General features: G+C 39.3%; 1 protein-coding gene across 1 annotated transcript in view; it reads right to left on the bottom strand.

Moving 5' to 3' along the window:
• The window catches only part of TTLL5 (tubulin tyrosine ligase like 5), a 289,229-nt gene that overhangs the window by 172,719 nt on the left and 94,676 nt on the right, over nucleotides 1-21,834 (bottom strand). The window contains exons 21-28 of the mRNA XM_036262547.1: nucleotides 20,870-21,027; nucleotides 19,416-19,722; nucleotides 14,763-14,883; nucleotides 11,920-12,066; nucleotides 10,712-10,815; nucleotides 8,063-8,190; nucleotides 5,514-5,597; nucleotides 4,556-4,957 (exon numbers count right to left, since the gene is read on the bottom strand). Of these exons, the coding sequence (XP_036118440.1) occupies nucleotides 4,556-4,957; nucleotides 5,514-5,597; nucleotides 8,063-8,190; nucleotides 10,712-10,815; nucleotides 11,920-12,066; nucleotides 14,763-14,883; nucleotides 19,416-19,722; nucleotides 20,870-21,027 (1,451 nt within the window). The remainder of the gene's footprint in view (nucleotides 1-4,555; nucleotides 4,958-5,513; nucleotides 5,598-8,062; nucleotides 8,191-10,711; nucleotides 10,816-11,919; nucleotides 12,067-14,762; nucleotides 14,884-19,415; nucleotides 19,723-20,869; nucleotides 21,028-21,834) is intronic.

Below are 21,834 nucleotides of genomic sequence, written 5' to 3'. Positions count from 1 at the left end.
GGAGAGAGAAACATCAATGAGACAGAACATCGACTGGCCACCTCCTGCATGCCCCCCACTAGGGATTTGGCCCACAACCTGGGCATGTGCCCTGACTGGGAATCGAAAAGGCGATCCCTTGGTACATGGGTCAATGCTCAACCACTGAGCCACAGTGGCTGGGCAAAAAGCTATGGATTTTTAATATTAATCTTATAGCCCTCTATGCTAACATAATTGTTTCTAAAATGCATCAGTGGATTATTTTCAGTTTTCTATGTAGATAATGTATTATTTGCAAATAAATGTATTTTATTTACTCCTTTTGGATCTTTATTCTTTTCTTTTTCTTGTCGTATGCTGGCTCTGACCTCCAGTACAACACTGAATAGACGCAGTGTCAGTGGGTACCCTTTTCTTGCTCTTAATGTTAAAGAACACTTTTGACATTTTCCCATTTACACTAATACCGCTTATGATTTTGGCAGATACCCCTTTTCAAGCTAAGAGGGTTTCATTCTCTTCAAAACGTCTAAAGTTGTTTACTAGACTTATTGCAGTGATCACTGTGGAAGGTATGTTGAATTACTATGTTGTACACCTGAAACTAATATGATATTGTATTTCAACTACAATTAAAATATATTTAAAAAATAAAAAGTCTAAAGTTAAGCAATATCTTTTTTTTTTTTAATCCTCACCTGAGGACATCTTTCCATTTTTTTGTTCAGATAGAGTAGGAGGAGAGAGAGGAAGGGAGAGAGAGAGAACCATTGACGTGAAAAGGACACATCGAGTGGCTGCCTCCCGAACGACCCATCCAGGGCTGGGGACAAACTGTAACCGAGGTACGCGCCCCTAGCGGGAACCGAACCCAGGTCTCTCCAGACCGCAGGCCGACGCTCTAACTGCTGAGCCAAACCAGCCAGGGCTAAAGTTAAGCAATATCTTAATCTCATTCCCAAATTAATCAATCACCACAGAAAAATTTGACACCCATCACTTACTTACAGGCTACTATTGTTGTCTACTACATTGTTGCTGACTATATATTATGGTTTACTACTATATAAGCCATTCAGAATGTGTTCTTTGACCACAGTAGAAATAAGCTAAAAGCCAATTAGAAAATGTGGAGAATGCCAACTATCTGAAAACTAAACAATAAATATACTTATAATCCATCCATGGATAGAAGAAATCACAATAGAAATTAGAAAATTATTTTTAACTGACTAGCTTCTTCTGATCCCTATCTCTTTTTGGGAAAAGTATGACAAAGAAAGTTAAAAAAAAAGTTTTAATGATAACACAGGGTATTGAAGACACTGACATTCCTGAATTTCTCACATGAGAGAAAAAAGTTCAAATCAGCCCTGGCCAGTTTGGCTCAGTGGTTAGAGCATCGGCCTGCGGTCTGGAGGGACCCGGGTTCGGTTCCCGCTAAGGGCACGTAATTCGGTTGCAGTTTGTCCCCGGCCCTGGTTGGTCGTGCGGGTGGCAGCCACTCGGTGTGTCCCTTCACATCGATGTTTCTCTCTCTCTCTCCCTCCCACTCTATCTGTACAAAAAATGGAAAAATATCCTCGGGTGAGGATAAAAAAAAAAAAAAAAAAGTTCAAATCAGAACATTATTATTACTGATTTTAGAAGATTAAATCATAAGAATAATTACTCCGAATTAGCACAGATACAAATATATGCACATATTCAATTGATGACTTATTAAAGTGAAACATTTAATATCTGGTTCAAGCCACATATCCATTTCATTTGAAATTAGATACTGACTAAGAAACAGATTGGCTATTTATAAAGCATAGCTTAGCTGTAGCTCACCTTAACATGGATATTACTAAAGTTTTTAAAAATTTGACTGATGTCAAGATTTTCCCCAAAGTAATCTACAGATTAAATGCAATACCTATCAAAATCCCATCTGCATGTTTTTGTAAATATTGTCAAGCTGATCCTATAGTTTATATGAAAATGCAAGGGATACAAAATAGCCTAAGCAATATAAAAAAGAACAAATTGGAAGAATCACCTTTGGTGAATTCCAGACTACTACAATGCTACAGACAGTGTGGTACTACTGACTGACGTCGACAGATGTATGCATCAGTGGAACAGAATTGCGAATCCAGAAATAAACTCTTACATTTTTGATTAAAGAATTTTTTATAGGAGTGCCAAAATTATTCAATAGGGAAATAGTATTCTTTTAAGTACAAGAGATACAAAGTAAGACTCTTATACCACACCATGCATAAAAATTAACTTAAAATGGATAAAAGACCTACATGTAACAGTCTAAACTATAAAACTCTTAGAGAAACATATACAGGGTGGAGCAAAAGTAGGCTTACAGTTATTCTTATGGAAATTAATACAATAATTAATACATAATAAAAGAATAAACGATTTCACGTGTTCATAGCTGTAAACCTACTTTTGCCCCACCCTGTAAAAATCTTTGTGACTTTGGGTTAGGCAATCGTTTTTCAGATATGATCCCAAACACACAAGAAAAGAAAAATATATAAATTAGAGTTCATCAAAATTTAAAACTTTTGTGCTTCAAGAAAATGAAAAAACAACCAACAAAATAGGAGAAAATTTTTCTAAATAAAGTATCTGACAAGGGACTTGTATCTAGACTATACAAAGAACACTTCCTACTCAACAATAAAAAGACAAATAGCCTAATTTTTAAATGAGCAAAGAATATGAATAAACATTTACCTAAAGAAGATACACAGATGACCAGTATGTACATGCAAAGATGCTCAACATCATTAGTTATTAGGGAAATGCAAGTGATGAGCACAAAAATGAGACACGGCTTCAAGCCCACTGGGATGGGTAAAATAAAAGATGCAGAACATCATAAGTGTTGGAGAGAATGTGGAGAAACTGGAATCTTCATACACTGCTGGTGGTAAAATGGTAGTCACTTTGGCAAACAGTTTGGAAGCTCCTCAAAAAGAGGAACTATAAAGTTACCATATGACCCAGCAAGTCTACTCCTAGGTTTACACCTAACAGAAATGAAAATACAGGTATACACAAAAACTTGTACACGGATGTTCATAGAAGCATTATTCATAATAGCCAAAAAGTGAAAACAACTGATAAATGGATAAACAAAATGTGGTACATCTATCCAATGGGATATTATTCAACCATAAAAAGAAATGAAGTACTGATACATGCTCCAACATGGATGAATCATGAAAACACTACGGTAAGTGAAAGAAGCCACTCACAAAAGACTACCAATTGTGTGAGTCTACTTATATGAAATGTCTAGAACAAGCAAATCTAGAGACAGAAAACAGATCAGTGGTTGCAAAGGGCTGGTGGAAGAAGGACATGGATAGTAATTGTAATAGGTATGGGATGTCTTTTGGGATAATGAAAATGTTCTAAAATAAGATAGTGGTGTTGCGCCCTGGCCAGTTTTGTTCAGTGGTTAGAGCAACAGCCTGAGACCAAAGACTCACAGGTTCAATTCCTGGTCGGGGTTATACAGGAGACAACCAACTGATGTGTCTCACAATCTCTCTCTCTCCTTCCCCCATCCCATTCTATATAAAAAAGGAAAAAAGGAAAAATATCCTTGGATGAGGATTAAAAAAAAAAAAAAAGATAGTGGTGTTGCAAAACTCTGTGAATTTACTAAAAACCAATGAATTGTATACCTTAAATGGTTGAATTTTATGGTATGTGACTTATACATCAATAAAAGCTGTTATTTAAAAATGGGGAAAAACTTGAATGATAATATGAGTCTACTTCATTTAAAATTAGATACCCTAGACATCTATAATAATGTCAACAATAAAAATAAAGTTAAAAATAAAATAAAATCAGATATCCTAAGAATTCTTTGGTTATTTATTCAGGTCATTCTTGACTTTAAATACGTTGAAAAATAAAATACTAACTTTTCTGATGTCAGGAATAACTATTTGAATCAGAAAGAATATACATAGCATACTCACAGGTCTATGATTATCTATAATGGGAAGCGCCGACTAAATAGAAGCCCTGTCTTATTCATCTCTTTATCCCCAGTACCTAAAAGAAATCCTGTTTTATTTTGTATCATTGAATGAATGCTATTGGACCAAATGCAAGATCCTCCTTAGTCATATGAGAACAATGCAGCGTGTTCACCTTTCAAAAATAAAAAACGGCAAAGGGAGAAGATGACCTTTTTGTCTTTGTTAATCCTCACCTGAGGATATATATATATATTTTTTTTTAGATTTTTAGATAGAGCAGAAGGGAAGAAGGGAGGGAGGGAGAGAAAGAAACATTGATGTGAGAGAGACACACTGACTGATTGCCTCCTGCATGACCCTGATGGGGGCCGGGGAGCGAACCTGCAACCCAGGTACAATGTTATGCCTTCTTTGCACCAGAGGGTAGCAGGAATTGAACCCAAGACCCTTCAGTCTGCAGGCTGATGCTCTAATGGCTGAGCCAAACTGGTCAGCACATGACATTCTTTGTTTCACTGGGGCTGGGAGGAGCTGACATTGCAGGCTGCCTCCATTTTCTCACTCACCTGCCTTTGCTGAAGAGGGACGAGACAGTTTCTGGGTATAGATTTGTGCAGCACTCTGGAAAGAGGAAAAGGGGCCAATGGTGCAACTGCCCGATCGACAGCGTGGCAGGCCAGCAGGGCTCGGTACGTTCTGTGTCCCGGGATGTACGGAGGGAGAAGCACTGTCAGGGACTGTGCTCAGTGAAACTGTTGGCTGGTGAGGCATGCTGGGGATGGCTGGAGGAATCTGAGATAAAGAAGCATGGTGGCCAGGCCCTGGTGAGAGGTCAGAGGTTGTAATGATAGATGACAAATGGGTGTTGGGAATTTTCTGCAGAAGAGTAGCGGCAGGACCAGAAAAAGAAGCAGAGGAAGGATTGGTATAGACTAATTTAGCCTCTTTTTCTGCTGAAGTGGTAAGTCCTATTAAAACAAAAACAAACAAAACAAAACATCATTTTAAGAAAAACTGATACAAAATCACAATAAAGCACGAAGTAAACGTTTTTAAATATCAAAATAATCTTATCATGAAACAGAAATCATGAAAAATACAGACTTTAATGAGTATTCACTATGAATTTAATGAATTTTGCCTACAAAGATAATCCGGCAACAGAAACAGTTTATTTTCAGTCCTTTCTCCAAGCTCGAGTTGAGACAAGCTCCATTAACCAGAGCAGGCGTTTTACAAATGTTAGGGCATCAGACAGGGTTTCTGGTGGTGACAGCTAACACCTTTCCTCTGCTTTTCAACCTTCTAGAATTTCTAAACATGAAAGTGAGAAATTCCTTGAAAGGAAAACAGGTTCTCAGTAGACTAGAGGAAATTCTAAGGGAAAAGGAAGAACAAAGAAAAGAAACTTCTTTGGGGTAATGTCTCATTCTCTAGAATCATTTAATATCTGAGGTCTTTTTTTTTTCGCCCTTTAGGGATTGATCAGTGAGCAGCAAGTGTATGTAGTCTGAAGTCACTCACGGGATAATTTATCGGAGTGAATTTCTGTTGCCTGTTGCTGTTTGGGCTGCCTTATTTTCACTTCTTCCATCGTCTCAGGGTGATCTGAAATAAAAGATACACACTGACCTTAGGCTCTCCTCCTAATCAAATGCTAGAGCACTGCTACATAGAATTTTATTTCAAAATATAACACAACTAGTACTCAATCCTGGGAAATGCAGTGTATCTCACCACACTTCTCCAAGGAGGCCACACCCACTGCCCCATAGAGGGGCAACCAACCAATGATTCCCAACTGTTCCTGACCCCAGCGCCTGCTAACTGAACCAGGGAAAGACATTTACCCAGGGAAGCTATCTATGGACTGCCAACAAGCTAGGACATGCCTGGAAAAGAAAGTAAGTAGGGCAGTAAGATGTTTCTGCCATCGATTCAGACTACAGAAACAAGAGACCAAGCGGTTCACGGTACCCTCTGGAGCAAAGAAGGCATAACGTGTAAGAACAGGGCAACTACCAAGAGACAGAAAAAACAGCCCCAATATTTGTCAGCACGACACCTAGATATTACAGTAGCTCTGTATCTTAAACTCCTTGACTTTACTTCAGTTAGCTGAGTGAGTTTACTTGAGATAGGTTGATCAGAACATTCAACAACAAAATCACTCTAATAAATTAGTTTTTTTCTACCACAGAATTCTGAAAAAGGACAGCCAGAACTAATCATCTACTTGGGGGATTATTCCATAATCTTTCTCAAGGGCCAGGCTCATAGAAAAACTTAAGAAAGGCCATTTTACAGGTCATCCTTCAGAATGAAGGAATTAGGACATATGAATTCTCTTCTCTCCATCTCCACCAGCTGTGGTCATATTGTCACATATTTGTGTGCTCATTTTGATATGAGTCCAGAAACTATCAAATGTCAGTGTTCTTTGGTTGAGGTCTTCCTTTTGTCCCTCTGGTTTTTCTCATAGATATAGAATAGGTATAGACCTCCTTGTGTAAAGGTAGTAGTCCTTAGCACTGAACTCCAGAATCGTCAAAGACCCACTTATACAAATAGGTGCTGCCAGTACATTCTGTTAGGGCTCCCCTATCGCTGCCAGGGGAGAATTCCAATCTGGGCCCTCACCCACCTGGGTTAACGCCCTTTTCTCTGCTCCAGTGTCATTACAAGAACTCCTGAGCCTCCCTTCCCCAACTCTTCCGCCAGCCTTTCCCCTGTATTTGTTCATCCAACTACATCTACTAGACAATAAATGTTATAAAATTAAGGACTGTGGCAGTCCTGGTCATTGTATGCTCACAACTATCACAATGTCTGACACATAACAGATGCCCAGTAAAAATGTTTAGGAATGAATGAACAGATGAATAAACTAGCTTCAGGACTTAGGTAAGTTAAGAAAGCCCAAAAAGAGGGCTGGACTCAGACTTCTAGCAATAGAATAATTCAATTATACAGTGACCTAAATAGGCTTTTGTGGACTAGCCTCTGAACTTAAACAGTTTTTAAATCATTAACACCATTGATTGGGGAAAACAAATTCATATTTTATTTTTATTTCTTTATTTTATTTTTTTGTATTTGTCTTAAATATTCATTAGCTTTTTTTTTTCTTTTCTTTTCTTTTTTTTTATGGGAAATTATTGTGGCCATTTCCACATTAGACTATGTAAGTGCAGGAAAAATCTCCATCTTTGAATCTGGCATTTAGCTCCATGACAAAATTAGTTTATTGATTACCGACATCTTACACTTCCATCTAGATTTTAAACGAATCTTACATCTAAAGCATGGAGCTTTGTTTATAACAGAATATCACTTCTATTTTTTGATCATATGATGTGACCCAGACACTGTAGTCCACATCAATTCCCAAATCCCTAATCACGGAGCACCCCGGCATTGAGAACTTTTAGAAACATATGGAAACATTCTTGGTTACCACAATGACTGAAAAAGTTAATGAAATTGAGGGAATAGCACTAGGTATGGAACAGTCTAACACAATAAAGAATTATCCTACCCCCAATGCCAGTGGTGATGAGCTAGAGGAAGCAAAACACTTAACAAAAGTGAGATGTCATTAGGAGAAGCAGAAAACCAAATTAAGAGCACAAGCTTTGAGTCAGGCAGGTGAACGTTCAGACTCCTGTCCCATAGTACGGTGAAGGGCACCCTTGAGCAAATTAGTCTCTTCCCGCTTCTGTTTTCTCATCTGTAAAGAAGTTTTATAACAGCACCTACTCCATATGATTTTTGGAAATAAAAAGATAAGATCATGTCCAGCAGACAGTAATGTAAGCACTCACTAAATGTTGGCTATTCATCTGTTTTGAAAAGCTCTCTGCTGTTAATTATCATAAAAAAGAAAATCCGATCATGTCCCTCTTCTGCCTTTAGCACAAAAATGTAATGCCTCCTCATCCCCCACACGACACTAAGCTCACCACCTTGGAGTCTACTACTGCGTAGGCAGCACATTATTCTTGGCTTTTCTAAGCATGTCTCAGTTTTTCACTCATTCTTCTCATTTTTCATTAATTAACCAACATACTTACCACCCTTTGCTCCACTATCAGAATAACTGTTGCTGTTTTTAGAACTTTTTGAGTGAGTCCCCAAGAAGACACTTGCAGACTTGTTTTTTTGGGTGTAAAAAGTCAACACCTCCTCCAGTTCAGCCTCACTGAAATGAGGAGAGAAAGTATGGTTAGAACAGAAAGCTGTTCTGGAAAATCTTTCCACCAGATTTTATTATGGAAATGGAGTAAGCTGGAGAATGGGAAAATGAACAGCACAAGCTGAAAACTCCCGATTAATAGATGGTTCAATACAATATAAGTAAAGCAATTTAAAAATGTACAGCCATGATAAGGCTTCATTCATTCCACAGTAAAAATGTCTAGATCTGCACTGTCCAATGGGGTAGCCACTAACTATATATATGACTAAATTTAAATGAATTAAAATTAAATAACCCTCAAGTTTCTTTTCCTCAGTTACACTAGCCACATTTCAAGTAATAAGTGGCTACAGCACAGAAAGTTCTATTGCACAGCCATGTTCCAGACCAAGGTTCAACAAACTACAGCTTGTGGGCCAAACCTGACCAGCAGCCTGTTTTTGTATGGCTCCCAGCTAAGAGTGGTTTTTATATTTTTAAAGAATATGCTATAAAGACGACATGCAACCCCCAAAGTCTGAAGTATTTCTTCGCTGGCCCTTTACAGGCTGCCCACCCCACTTCTAGATAACTTAAGTATATTCACTAAAGAAGCCACTTGCCATTCTGTCTATGTCAGAAGAAAGGAGAATTCCCTGAGCACTATACAATAAAGGAGAATGAACCAGATGGTCATTAAGTCACTTCCAATATTTAAATTATATGCCCTTTATGAATATCTACAAAATGGAAAGTATAAGGAAATAGATGAAGGCCCATAAGATTCTTCCAGGACATATATTATGCATGGATTTTGTAACATCTAGGGCAGCCTCTCAATGGCTTTTTGCATTTTTCCCCTGGAGCCTGGCTAAGTTCCAGGTAAGTAGACTTCAAGTAAGAAATATTCCTGCATTATTACAAAGAACCTACAGCCCATCTTGAGCACATACTGTAATGACAAGCTAAGAAACGGCATCTATGAATTTCAGGGTGAACCCCAAGATCTCCAAAGTAGCAAAGTGCCACAAGAGAAGGACCTCTAGTAACTACCAAAGACCTAACGCCGAGGCTGCAAACGGCCACTGCCTCCGCCTGGCAGTGTTCGTTTGGCCCTTCACAGAACACCTAACAGAGCGGCTCAGGTTGGTCAAAAGACAAGCTGCCTTACACCTCCTGTCTTATCCTCTGCCCACTTCGTAATTTATGTTTCCCGCCTGACTCCTGCAGGTGTTTGAATTTACCAACCCTGACAAAGGCATCCATGTACCACCCAAGCATAATAAAAGAACTGATGCTACCATCTATTTCCAACCACCAACATGTAATCCACAATCAGCAGTGAGTATACTTTATCTCCAAATCTATATTCCAGTTAACAGTATATATTTTTCATTTTTACTCCCATGTTAGGCCTGGTAGGGGAATACACAGTACTTTCTTAAAAGCTGTTTTTTATTCTCTTTTTAAAAAAAATATTTTGGGGATTTTTAAGATCCCTAGTAGGAACTAGAAATTAATCTTTTTACTTTAAAAAAAAACAATTTTCTAAACATAGTCTTTTTGTTTTCTATTTTTAGAATGCTGATGTGAGAAACTGTTTTTGCTTTGTTTCTACACCTGCTTTATCAATCATATTACTTGGCCCAAGAATGTCAATAAAATAACGATATGATTATGAACTCCTAAAAACCGTGTGTTTCCTGTGTGTTTAAGCACATGATATTGAGGCTACAGTTAGGTCAACACAAGGCATTAAACACAGATCATAATATGTTGGTGACTGATAAACCACCACCCGATTTAACTTCACAAATCAATCAAGAGTTGCTTTTTCTGCTGCTTTTCTCCCTGCTGTGACTTTGATGGTTAAAGACTAATTAATGGGGCTATACAGATGTTTTATCCTTTATTTAAGTGGTTTCATATAAATCTGTTTTAGACAAAGGCCTTTAAGTACGAATCATACACAATATAAACACCTTTGTTACCTCTTCTTTTGGAAACCCACTGTGAATGGACAGAGTGGCCTGGTGATTTATATCAAGATAGAGAGCCGAATGCTGAAATTTTCAATCCCTAAAAGCTAACCTTAAGCATGAAGGACTTGTTCTATTTTGTATAAATTAGGCGTAACCCTCACAGTGCTGAGAAATTGCCAATTCCTCAACCCACTCAATGTAGGCAAAATTTGGTCATCTCTCTGCATCAGTAGGCCAGGGATAAATTCAGATCCAGTAAACACGAGAAGCCTCTAACTTCAACTTTCCAAAGGGCTCTCTCAGTACTTTGAGTGATGTGCACTTCGAAGGCTGTCTAGAAATACAGCCCAGATACCCGGCAGCAGTGTTTTGATAACTGAAACCATGACAACAGCAACATAATTGGCTGAGATATGGAGAGGCCAAGCCTCGGAAATTCTTTTTTTCCTTCTAAGAGTGATTGTACTCATATCCATATGTTAGAAACAGAGAATATTGGGAAGTCAATGGGGCATATGGAAGATGGAATAAGATAGTTTTTATTCTTCAAAAATGTCTTCTACCTTGCTTGTCTGATGAACTCGTTAAAATTTTCCGCATTCACCCCATCTTCTTCTTCTTCCTCAAGTTTCTTCTTCGATTTCTTTTCAGCCATTTGTTCTGTTTCCTACCCAGTCCCCAACCCCCACAGAAGAACAAGATAAAACTGACTCCTGATAAATGCACACATCATCATCTGTTCATAGCCTTGGATTAATCTGTCTTTATAGTAAAGATATTTAATTCCTCTATGTACATCTGCCACCTATACATTTGATATATTGCTTTCTGCCATTATTTCATGAACACTGTGAAATTTCCAAATAAAAGTTGCAGAATAAATGTACATTTTTATCATGTTTTTACTTTCTACTCACAGAGCCCACTGAGAAAAGGGCTTTTAATTGCACTATAGTAATGTCTGTGGCCAGACTTGCAGCTTCAACAATATAATAGAAACTGCATTTTGTTACAATTAGGAAGAAGAAAGATAGGTCTTCAAAGATATTCCTATATCAAACAGCACCCAAACTGAATAAATTCTTCATTTATACAAGTCATACAAAAATTCTGAACGGATCTGGAATAAATAATGGCTATGGATTCGGTTGTGTTAACATTCCACTAACTATTCCAGGCATCTTTTAAAAAGCCATTTAAATTTTTAGGCCTCAGCTTTCCCTTCTGCAAAATGATATACATTTTACAAACAAACAAACAAAAAAAGATACTTCTAAAGCATTCTGAGACCCTTACATAAAAAACGCTTTGCAAACTATTCTAACTAAACAGTATATTTCCTGGGCTTTGTTGTAAAATGATGTCACTGGTTAAACTGTTGTAGAGAACAAAGGATAACTCTCTCAGGAAAGAAGATTGTTATTATGTTAAGTCCACAGTTCAAATGAGCTCTCAAGTAGTCAATTCATTAGTGTCTGCAGGCACAATAATGACAATGCGAATTCACATAGCCAGGAGTCATCTCAGGTACAACAGTGCAGGAAAGGAATATGCCTTTTGATAAGAGTTAACTATGGCCACTGGGGCCTTCAGAAGTAATAAATAAGTAGCATTTTAGCCCCACTGGGTTAAGGCCCGCTCCATTCAACAGTTACACATGGGATAGTGATGCTAGATAAAAGAAGGACCCCTCCACCCAGGGGAACAGAGGCATCCTGTTTCTGACCGTGTGTGGCAATCTACAACACAGACTAACAGATAAATCACCTACCTTGTTGTATACAATGATGAAGTCACCCAGTTGGTGGGCCAGGATTCTTCTGCGTTCCAGAAGTGCCAGCCGTCGACTGGGCAACACCATCCTCAGTGAGTGCTGGAGGTTACCTGATGCTCGCTTGAGGAAACGAACCACTAGCTCCTATGATTTAAGCGTCATTGGTGGGGAGGGGAAAGCAGGGACTGTGCTAAGCAACAGGAGACAAGCCATCAAGGGACTACACAACAGAGATGTAAGAGGCGGAAAACTATATGTTTCAACAAGTAGGACCCAGAGCAAACATGTTAGGTATAGGAAGGGTACAGAAAGACAAAAAACAAAAGGACACACATTCTCTTTCCTCAAGAAGCTGGTAATCAAGAAATCAAAATCAATAACTATGCAATAAAGTAATAGCTGTAAAACTATCATAATTAATATACAAATAGTATTATAACCATTCCAAGTGCAGATTTCACTTCTAGCATGGTGAACAGAGAAAGCGATTTAGGGAAAGTAGCATTCAAACATAAATTGTGGAAAATAAAACATGGGAGCAGATGAAACATCAAAGGTGAAGAGGTAGAGAAAGAATACAGAAATAGTCAGGTTAAGAGATAAGAGAAGGAAAAATCATAAGAACAAAGCAAAAATTACCCAGAACACACACACACACGGTAGAAACATTAGAAATGTAGAAAGAAAGCCAAGAGAAACAGTGGCGTGGAAGCTGAGAGAGGAAAGGGGTCCCATGTCCGAAGCTTCCCAGAGGCTGGAGCTGGAAAGGACCATGACCAAGACAAGGTCCTGGATTCAGCCAGTATTTCAAGAAAATACTTTCAGTGGAGAAAAGGGAACAGAAGGAAGCAGTTAAGAAATGCATGGATAGCGAAGAATACAGGAGAAGAGGAGAAACTACTAATTTAAAAAGTTTAGTGATAAAGGGGAAGAAAGAACTGTTACTATGCTTGAAAGGTGATAGATATAGATATATATATATAGAGAGAGATATAAATATATATCTCTATATATATAGATATATATATTTTTTTCTGTCCCAAGGATAAACATGCCTTTAGAATTAAGGACTGGCAAGCAGGGCACAGTGAAGGGTCACTGAGGGGAAGAAAGAACACATCTCACTTGAGATGAAACAAAGAATTTTGAAATCTGAATACACACCAATCAGATCATTCATAACATCACAGATGCTTCAAAGAAAGATTCTGCAAGGCCACAGGCCTTAAAGATTGTTGTTCCTTCCCTCCTCTGCCAAACACAATAAAATTGCCTGAAGATGACAGATGTTGGGACCGTATATGGATGTGCCTCCTGTGAGTTATGTGATAAAGTATCTCTAACCCTAACCTGGACCAGAAAGGCAATTCTACACCTACCTTCCTCATAAACAAGACCACTGCCACAATCCTCAGGGAATGGGCTGGGGTTTGTTCTCCAGATATATTTTCAAAAATAAATGCACAGAACTGGTATTAAGTTTTGCAGTGATGATCCTAAATATTCTTGTAAAAAGCCCAATAGAAACCCTGTGTGAATTCCAAGCCAACAGTTGAGTGGTTATTCTCTTCTGAGCTATTTTTTTCTTCTTGAATTTGATTTTGGCTCATTGTCCTTTGGTGCCAACTTACTCCAGTATAAAGAAATAGCCTCATTACTAGAGGGTGGATTTCACAGCTCTACTATGCTCTCTTTACTACAGGATGGTTTAAGCTGTTATATTAAAACATTATTTTTTCACAGTAGAGCAGACAAACTGACTCTCAAAAAGGCAGTTTCAATTTTCCACTTGGAAAGAGCAGAACTAACATTTTCCACTGATGGTTGAAAGATTATTCACAACACACAAGGTTTTATCTCTGGGTTGTAGTGGCTACTTTAAATTCACAAGCTGTTTTCTGAGAGAGCCATCACGTCTTTATAATAAGCATGGCATAGCGTATGCCTCTTGTATGTGGAGAACTGGAAATTACAGTAGGAACACCTCTGAGTTGGACAAAGGATGCAGCTTTCTCATACTTAAAGGTTCCTCTGCCTGGTGACAGATCCCTGTGGGTGAAGAGGGTATGGAAGGGCTGTGGCTTCTGCCATAAGCACCGACCTTACCAAAGAAGCTGAAGTTCATTCTGATCCCAAAGGAAAAACTCTGCTAGAATATTACATTCTAGGCATGTTCAAATGGCTGATACACAGTAAAAATTATTACACAAGTTTGTTCCCAGTAATCTAAGAATTTTATAAAGTTACAACTAGTAAACAAAAAATGTTAACATGGAGGAGGTTACATTCTCAGAGGGCCCATGACAAAGTGTTGACTTTCAAAGAGCTAACTCAGACACATCAGGACAGAAAAATAAATGCCTCATGACTCATGGAAACAATGAGACAGCCAATGATGTACAATTATAACATCTGGGTTCAAGTTCCAGTTTCACCACATACAAGCTGTGCTACAACAGGCAAGTTACCTCCCTTCTCTAGGTCTTTGTTTCCTCATCTGTAAAATGGGAATGATAGTGCCTCCTTCAAAGAGTTAATAAAACATAAATTTGTTTGAGAAAGGGTTCTAATTGTTATTCTTTTCAAGGGCTTTGCACGGGACCTGACATCTAGTGAGCAATCAATTTCCATTTTCGGAATGAAATAATTACGCCCTCAACACATAAGTATGACGAACATGGCTCCAGAACAAAGATTTACTTCACACTGAAGTAAGAGAAATCTACAAACTACACTGAAACAATGCCTTTACCAGAAGAACATATTGCTCTTTGCTCTAATAGAAAAAAGAAATAAAAGAAAAAGGGAAAATAAAAAGGTTCCAACAAGAAGAGCCTCACCATCTGTTCATCTTCTTTAGCAGCCCAGCTGGCAGTGAACGTTTGACCTCCACTGTCTTTCATCAGGCGAATTTGAACATGCTGGAGATAGGCAGAGAATGCTATTCGGGCCTGCACTTTGCTATAGAAATCCAAAACAACATACCGTTATGAGACAGAATGGTAAGCCTACCAAATGTGCACTTGCCTCTCTCAAAGTGGCCTTTGAGGATCCTTCTATTAGGATGGCTAAGAAAAATAAAGCCCACAGATTATACAGTCACTGAATAAATATTCCTTCCAAACAGTACATGAGATTTTTTTTTTCTATTAAAGGAATCAGAGGTGGAGAGTCTTATTTATTTTCTCATTATTACCATGGGGGAAATTTAAACAATAATAGAAAATCTGATTTCCTACATATATATATCTTTGAACTTTTCAAATAACTTTCTTCGGGGAATGGACAGAGCCGTTGCATTGATGTCGAGTTTTTCTGCCTTGGAGGCCTGTAAGAACATACTTATCAGTGAGTACAAAAGTATGGCTTTTGCTATGGCAACTAATATTTCTGGTGTGCAAAAGCCTCCAAAGCAGGAAATAGATAAATCCTACAAAGGAACTTTTGAGACCAAATTTTAAGGTCATGCTTTTTTCAACTACAAGAAGGGAGTGGCTAAAGCCCAGAACAAATGAGTGAGGTCCAACAGAGTTTGGCATAGACAGGCTAGGACAAGCCCAGATGTTCAGTGGGAAAAAGAAATCCTCACAGACGGTAAAAAAGCACCTCAGCACCATCACTGAAGAACCCACCCGCTTTCTGACTGGTGGTCTAGGTAGGCAGCCAGGAAATCTGGTGCGTGTCCTGTGGAAGACAGAAGTACCAGAGAGACACTGATGCTTTTCACTTCAGCTGCTAATTGTAGCAGCTCTGTTTTCTTTCAGGAGAGAGTTTGGTTACTTCAGCTGATCGGCCTTCTGACACTCTAGCCAAAATTACATCAGCGAAGATTGGGGCCCAACACAAACTTTGTTTACAATCCTCACACATGCAATCACTGAATGCTTTCTACTCACTGTTCCTCCAGGGTTAGGACGAAGGACTTGTCCAGAGTAAACTGGAAATCCCAAGAGGGTCTAGGTCTAGCTTCTATGTGTGTGTTGGAGGGACAGGAAGGGAGGGGAGTCAGGTTGGGGAGCAGATTTGCTTTTGAGAGTTTAACACACGAGATCTTCACAGCATGAAATATAAGTAAGGCTACATCTTTGTTATTAATAGGGAAAGTCTATGGGAGTACAATATGATTTTGAGACAAAGAAATTTCCAAATATTTGTCAACAAGGACAATTATATTCTTGTTCACCTGGGGACCATATACCACTTTCCCCTCAATCATTCCCACAAGCTTTATCTCCACATCAAATTCCTTTCAAGTTAAAATAAATAAAAATGATTGCCCCCCCCCCCCAAATTGTCAATTTTGGTCAACAAATTCACCTGCGACAGAATGAGCTAGAAATAGCATGTGTCCAACACTTCCAAATGCAACAGGACACCCAGTTTTATTGATTAGCCCTTTAGTACTAAAACATGAATGTCTTTAGATAAGGGAATTATTGCTTGGAGGTTAAGATTTCAATCATTATTTTGTTGCAAATCATTGTAGAAAATCAGATGAACAAGAACTGAGTTTTCTACCCTTATTAAAGAGATCCACGGGATGTTAATCCTGAGTTTGTCCCTAAAATATCAGACACACTGGTCAGCTAGTCATTTGAAACAAATAAACAAACAAACAAACAAGATAAAAGAAAGAAAACCACAATGACTTACACCAAAGAAACGTATTTTTAAAAGAAAGTCTATGTGGATTCTCAGTACACAAAATATACAACTAGGGGGCTGGGGCCTGGCATCTTGAGTCTTTGCGATGGACCTCCCCCAGATTCCCAGTAGCCACTGAGATGCTCCACAGAATGAGGGGCAACTCCAGGAAAGAGTCTGAAACCATCAATTTATATTAACATACTCTGCAATTACAACAGTTTACTCATTGAAAGTGAGATCCATAAGATTTATGAAGAAATAATAAATCCACACAGCTAAGTAGAATGTTATTGCTGGAAAGGACCTTAGAATATAGTCTAGTGGTTTTGAAAAGTTCTATTTCATTTCAGTGGAATCTTTTTTTCCCGACCAGAAAGCAGTTTGAAAAACACTTGTCTAATCCCATTCATCGGCCTAACAGAAAAGGAAACTGAGGCACAGAGAAGCCTGACTGGCCCATAGTCACACAGCCAGTTGGTAAGCACTAAAAGCCAGAGCCCAGGTCTCCCGACTTTAGTGTGCTCTTCACTAAAGAAACTATTCTCATTCTCCATGGCACTGTTCCAAACCTTGACTCTATTGCCCACCCCCCCAAACCCCAACATCATTCTCCACCCTTGCAGTATAAGAACTGACCACTACAGAGGTGGGAGTAGGGAGGAGGGAGTAAATAAAATAAAAATTAAATTACAAAAAAACCACACAACTAAAAAATAGAAGAAAAGGAAAAAAAAGAACAACAACAAAAAAGAACTGACCTCTAACTTGGAAAATAAAGGCTGCCATGCACAAATACCCAAACGTCTTTCCCTCTAACTTCCAAACACTGCATTCTACCATGGTGCTTGCTTTCTCACTCACAGGAAGAGACACCCCTCCACTAGCCTCTTTCCACCTTCCTCTAGGACCTTCTCTATCAATATGGCCTCTGCATCTCTAATCCTCTCCCATCCAATCCTTCCCCTCGTCTATAAATAAGCTCCAGAGTCCCTACCTGTAAAACATTGTTTAACTCTTTCCCTTGGCTTGCTCTCGCCCATGCATTCTCACCTTCCTTTCACCTCGAATCTTCTGAACAACTCAGTTCACACTTACTTTCTTATTTCAACTCACAACTTCTCTTCTATCCACTGTATGCATTTCTGGTCATACATGCAGGTTTCTCTTTTCACTCCGCATCCTAACTTGGGCTGTCTGAGGGGCTCTATAGCTGGAAACTCTTGCAGCTCTCGCCACGCCACACCCTCCCACTTTTAGGCCTACCTCTCTAACTGCTATGTCTTGTCCCTTTACTATCAAACACTGGTTTCCCCAGGGCTCAGCTCTCTCTTCCTTTGCTCATTGACTGTGCTTGCTGAACTAAACTGAATTAGACAAGCACATCCACTTTGAAGTTTTTAACTATTAACTACACAATCCCGTTCAACTCTGACTTTCAAAGCTATTATTTTCACTTACCTCCTGGCCATCTTCATCCCAGAGCACTTTCACCTCACTGTGTCTTAAATGAAACCTCGTTTCTATCATCAAGCTGACTCCAGTGCTCCTCACATTGACCAACTGTATCATCAAGTTGCCAAATGTGGAAAAGTCAGTTTCTCTGTAGTTCTTACATCTAGAGATCAAGCCCTGACGATTTTAACTTGTACATTTCATTAAGTCCCTCCCATTCTCTCCATTCCTATAGCCACTGCACTGGTCAAGGCCTTCATCTTCCTAGCTCTGGACTACTGGAACAGCCCCTAAAACTCACTACTCTGCCTTCAGTTCCTCTCTTACCAATCACTATCCCACAGCGCAATCAGAATTTACTTTCTAAATCAAGATCTGCTCACATCATTCATGTGCTTAAAAATTAGCCATCTAGAAAATCAAGGCTCTTCTTAAAGTCCTTTATTATCAAATGACATCCAATTTTTAGTCTCATTTCTTACCATATCCTTCTCTCCATGTAACTCCACTACACTAATCTACTTCTCAAACTCGTCACGCTTATTCTCGTTTCAGGGCCTCTATATTTGCTGTTCTGCCTGGAATACTCTGTCCCCTGATAACCACATGACTCACCTCCAGGACTCACCTGAAGGTGACCTCTTCATGTCCAAACACCAATCGAAAGAAATCCTCTGCCCAATTAGTCTCTAACACTACATCCTGTTTTATTATCTTCATAGCACCTTTTACGGCCTGAAATTACCCTGCTTCTTTGTTCACTGTCAGTCTTCCCCACAGAGTGAGCTCCATGAGCCTGTCTCGGTCTCCACTGTCATACTAGATAGCCTAGCACAATTCCTGGCGCAGAGCAGGAGCTCAGTAAATATGCTGAGGTACTGAAGGAAAGACTGTACTGCCATTCCTCTGTGTCGTTATTTCCTCCACTAGCTCTCCCACACTTAGTGAGTGCCTCCCAAACCTCCTGAAATCCTACTCATCATTCAAAGCCTGGTTCAAACATTACCTCCTCTCTAAGGTCTCTAGCCTTCCCAAGTAAGACCAACTAGTCCTTTTTCTGTGCCCTAAGAGGACTTTGTCCATATTGGGGTCATGATCCCCACTATTTAAGTGTCCCCATACTGAACTACGAGCTGCTTGAGCTCCCTGTCTCAGGCACCTTGTGCTCTTAGTGACTGACACTAAAACCAACAAGTATTCATGTAGCCAGTGACACCTGGTTTTTATCATAGCTCTAAGACTCAGTTTCCTTAATGATATCAGATCCCAGGCATGACTTCACAGGACTGCTGTGAAAGAAGCGACAAGTGGCCGTAAAGCCCCAGCATAGCACCGGGTACACAGACAAGTTAGCTGTAACCAGATTTACTATTATAATTCCAAAAGTTACATACCTAAGATTGCCATTCTCTTGCAGAATCTGCATCAGGTTAAATTTAGGCTCTGGCTCCTGAGTCTTCATTTTGCAACACTGTTCACCTTTATTAGTCCATTCAGGAACTTTCATGGCATTTTCTTTGGGTGAATTTTCTACCATAACGGCCAGTGAGGATGTGTATTTGGCTTGATTTTCTCCAAGGGATCCTGCAAACTCCTCCTGGGAAGCTTCCTGTTCTTCATCTTCATTGTCTAATACATCTTCTTCCTCCTCTTCACTCTCTGTCTCAGTTTTAAGATTCATTTCAGCTGGTTGGGTAATCACTAAATGCGAAGAATCACTAATGTTGCTGAAAAAAGGATTAAATTTTCCTCTCTCCCAATACCTTCCTTTTATCTTTTTAGTAAAAACCCATATCTAAATCAGACCACAAGTCACACACAAATTAATTGCATACACATGTCACTCTCCATTCTCATATGTTCTGAAAGCCTCGTAATGCGCTTCATTTGCTGATGTTTCTTATGGTAATGCCAATGGCTCTCTCACAACTTAAGGCAAAAAAATCTTAGTAACCCCCAGAGTGTGTCAGAGGTTTTTAGAAGGGCATCTTCATGAAGGTACAAAGGGCAGGGGAGTCTCTATCTCCCCTATGTTCACTCATTGTCCTCCTTCACTGCCTTGGAAGGTCTACGAGAACAAGGACCACAGGTTTTTCATTCACAATGAAACCCAGTGACTAATGTGCCTAACAGCTGTTCAGCAAATGAGGGAAGGAGGAAGAGGAAAGAGTCAGTCCATCAGTCAGTGACAAACAGATACAGGAGAATCTGGGAGATACATTCCTCTTTGTCTGTTCATGGTTAAAATATTTTCACCATTTGCCTGGCCAGTGTGGCTCAGTGGTGGAGTGTCGACCCATGCACCAAGAGGTCACCCGTTTGATTCCCCGTCAGGGCACATGCCCAGATTGTGGGCCCAATCCCCAGTGGGGGGCCTGCAGGAGGCGGCCAATCGACGTTCCCTCTTGTTGATGTTTCTATTTCTCTCCCTCTCCCTTCCTCTCTCTAATATCAATAAAGAAAAAATTTTTTTTAGTATTTTCACTGTTCAGCAATGTCAAAGGATAAATTGGACTTACTACCTAATCATTAAAAACCTCAACAATAATGCTCAGGATTCTTTTGAACTTAAGCTAATGCTATTTCTAAGTATCAGGTATTGTATGACGCTGAAATATGAGCAGAAACCAAAATGTATGTGCTTTAGATAGTCAATACAAATGTTACAGAGTGGCAGGTTTAAAAACTTACGATCCTTTTGAAATTCAGTTTCAGAGAAAAAGGACTATACAAAAAATTAAGTCTATGTGACCAGGAAGGTTCTGATTCCCTGAGTATTAAGAAGCTGATTAAATGAGCTGGGCAGGGCACAGACACTAGATTTTGGTGAGAAGTCACCAGCACGTACCTGGGTATTTTGCCCTCATCGCCCTCAATCTCCCGTTTCGTCGTCTATGTTTCCGCACCTCCAAAGACAGGAGCTTCCTCTCATAAAGAGCAGCATGCATCCTGGCTTTTGAATTCATACTCTCTACCTTCAATTCCGGTACTCCTTCAGTAGTTACTCTATGGAAGAAAACAACCTTCAGAAAGTTCTCTCTTTTATTCTAAGGCTCAGCTTGACAGAAATCTATAATGATGACAGGCTGGACACAGTCAGTAGGTAACTCTAGTGAATTCTAAAAGGTTTCACAGATGAATCAAAATATTGACACCTACATTAAAACTTCACTAACGGCTTGTCTGAATTTGTTAAATGTTCTGAACAAAAATATATCTGAAGACAATATTTAAATATTTTTAAGTATTCAGTAATACTGGCTATTTATTGCAGAGATCATAAAGTGCTCCCCAATACCTTATACCTTAAGAATGACTGGGAGATACTGGTAACATTTATATTCTCAGGCTAGGTGGTGGCTAGAGGTGTTTATTGCTATTTATTAGAACTTATACAAATATTGTTTTGACTGCATAATATTTAATAGATATAGCAGAGGTTGAGGTGAGGGGAGGAAGGGCTGATAATCCGTGAATATGTAGCACAGAGCTGACTGAGACTCACAGGGGAAGAGTCCTGGTAAAATGTTACCAAGACCTGGGATGCACCACGTCTCCAGCATTCTAACATGAGGAACTCCTCCCTCAGAACCTACTTGGTTACAGGAGCAGGTGGGGAGAAGTGGCAGGCTCTTCAGGTGTTGAGTAACAGGTCAGGAGTTCGAGTCAGAGGCACAGACAAGGGCAGACAGCAGAGGTAGGACAAGGCCCAACTCAATCAGCGCATGAGTGGGAAATAGGATGGGGAAAGGGATGGCAGCAGCTACACTAGGCATTAAAGTAAATCTCGAAGTAGAGAAGAGACAGGTATCA

The sequence above is a fragment of the Molossus molossus genome, unplaced genomic scaffold (genome assembly GCF_014108415.1).
Source record: "Molossus molossus isolate mMolMol1 unplaced genomic scaffold, mMolMol1.p scaffold_m16_p_1, whole genome shotgun sequence".
Lineage (NCBI taxonomy): Eukaryota > Metazoa > Chordata > Mammalia > Chiroptera > Molossidae > Molossus > Molossus molossus.
The sequence above is the reverse complement of the archived record's forward strand: the minus strand, read 5'-3'. Positions and strand labels throughout refer to the sequence as shown.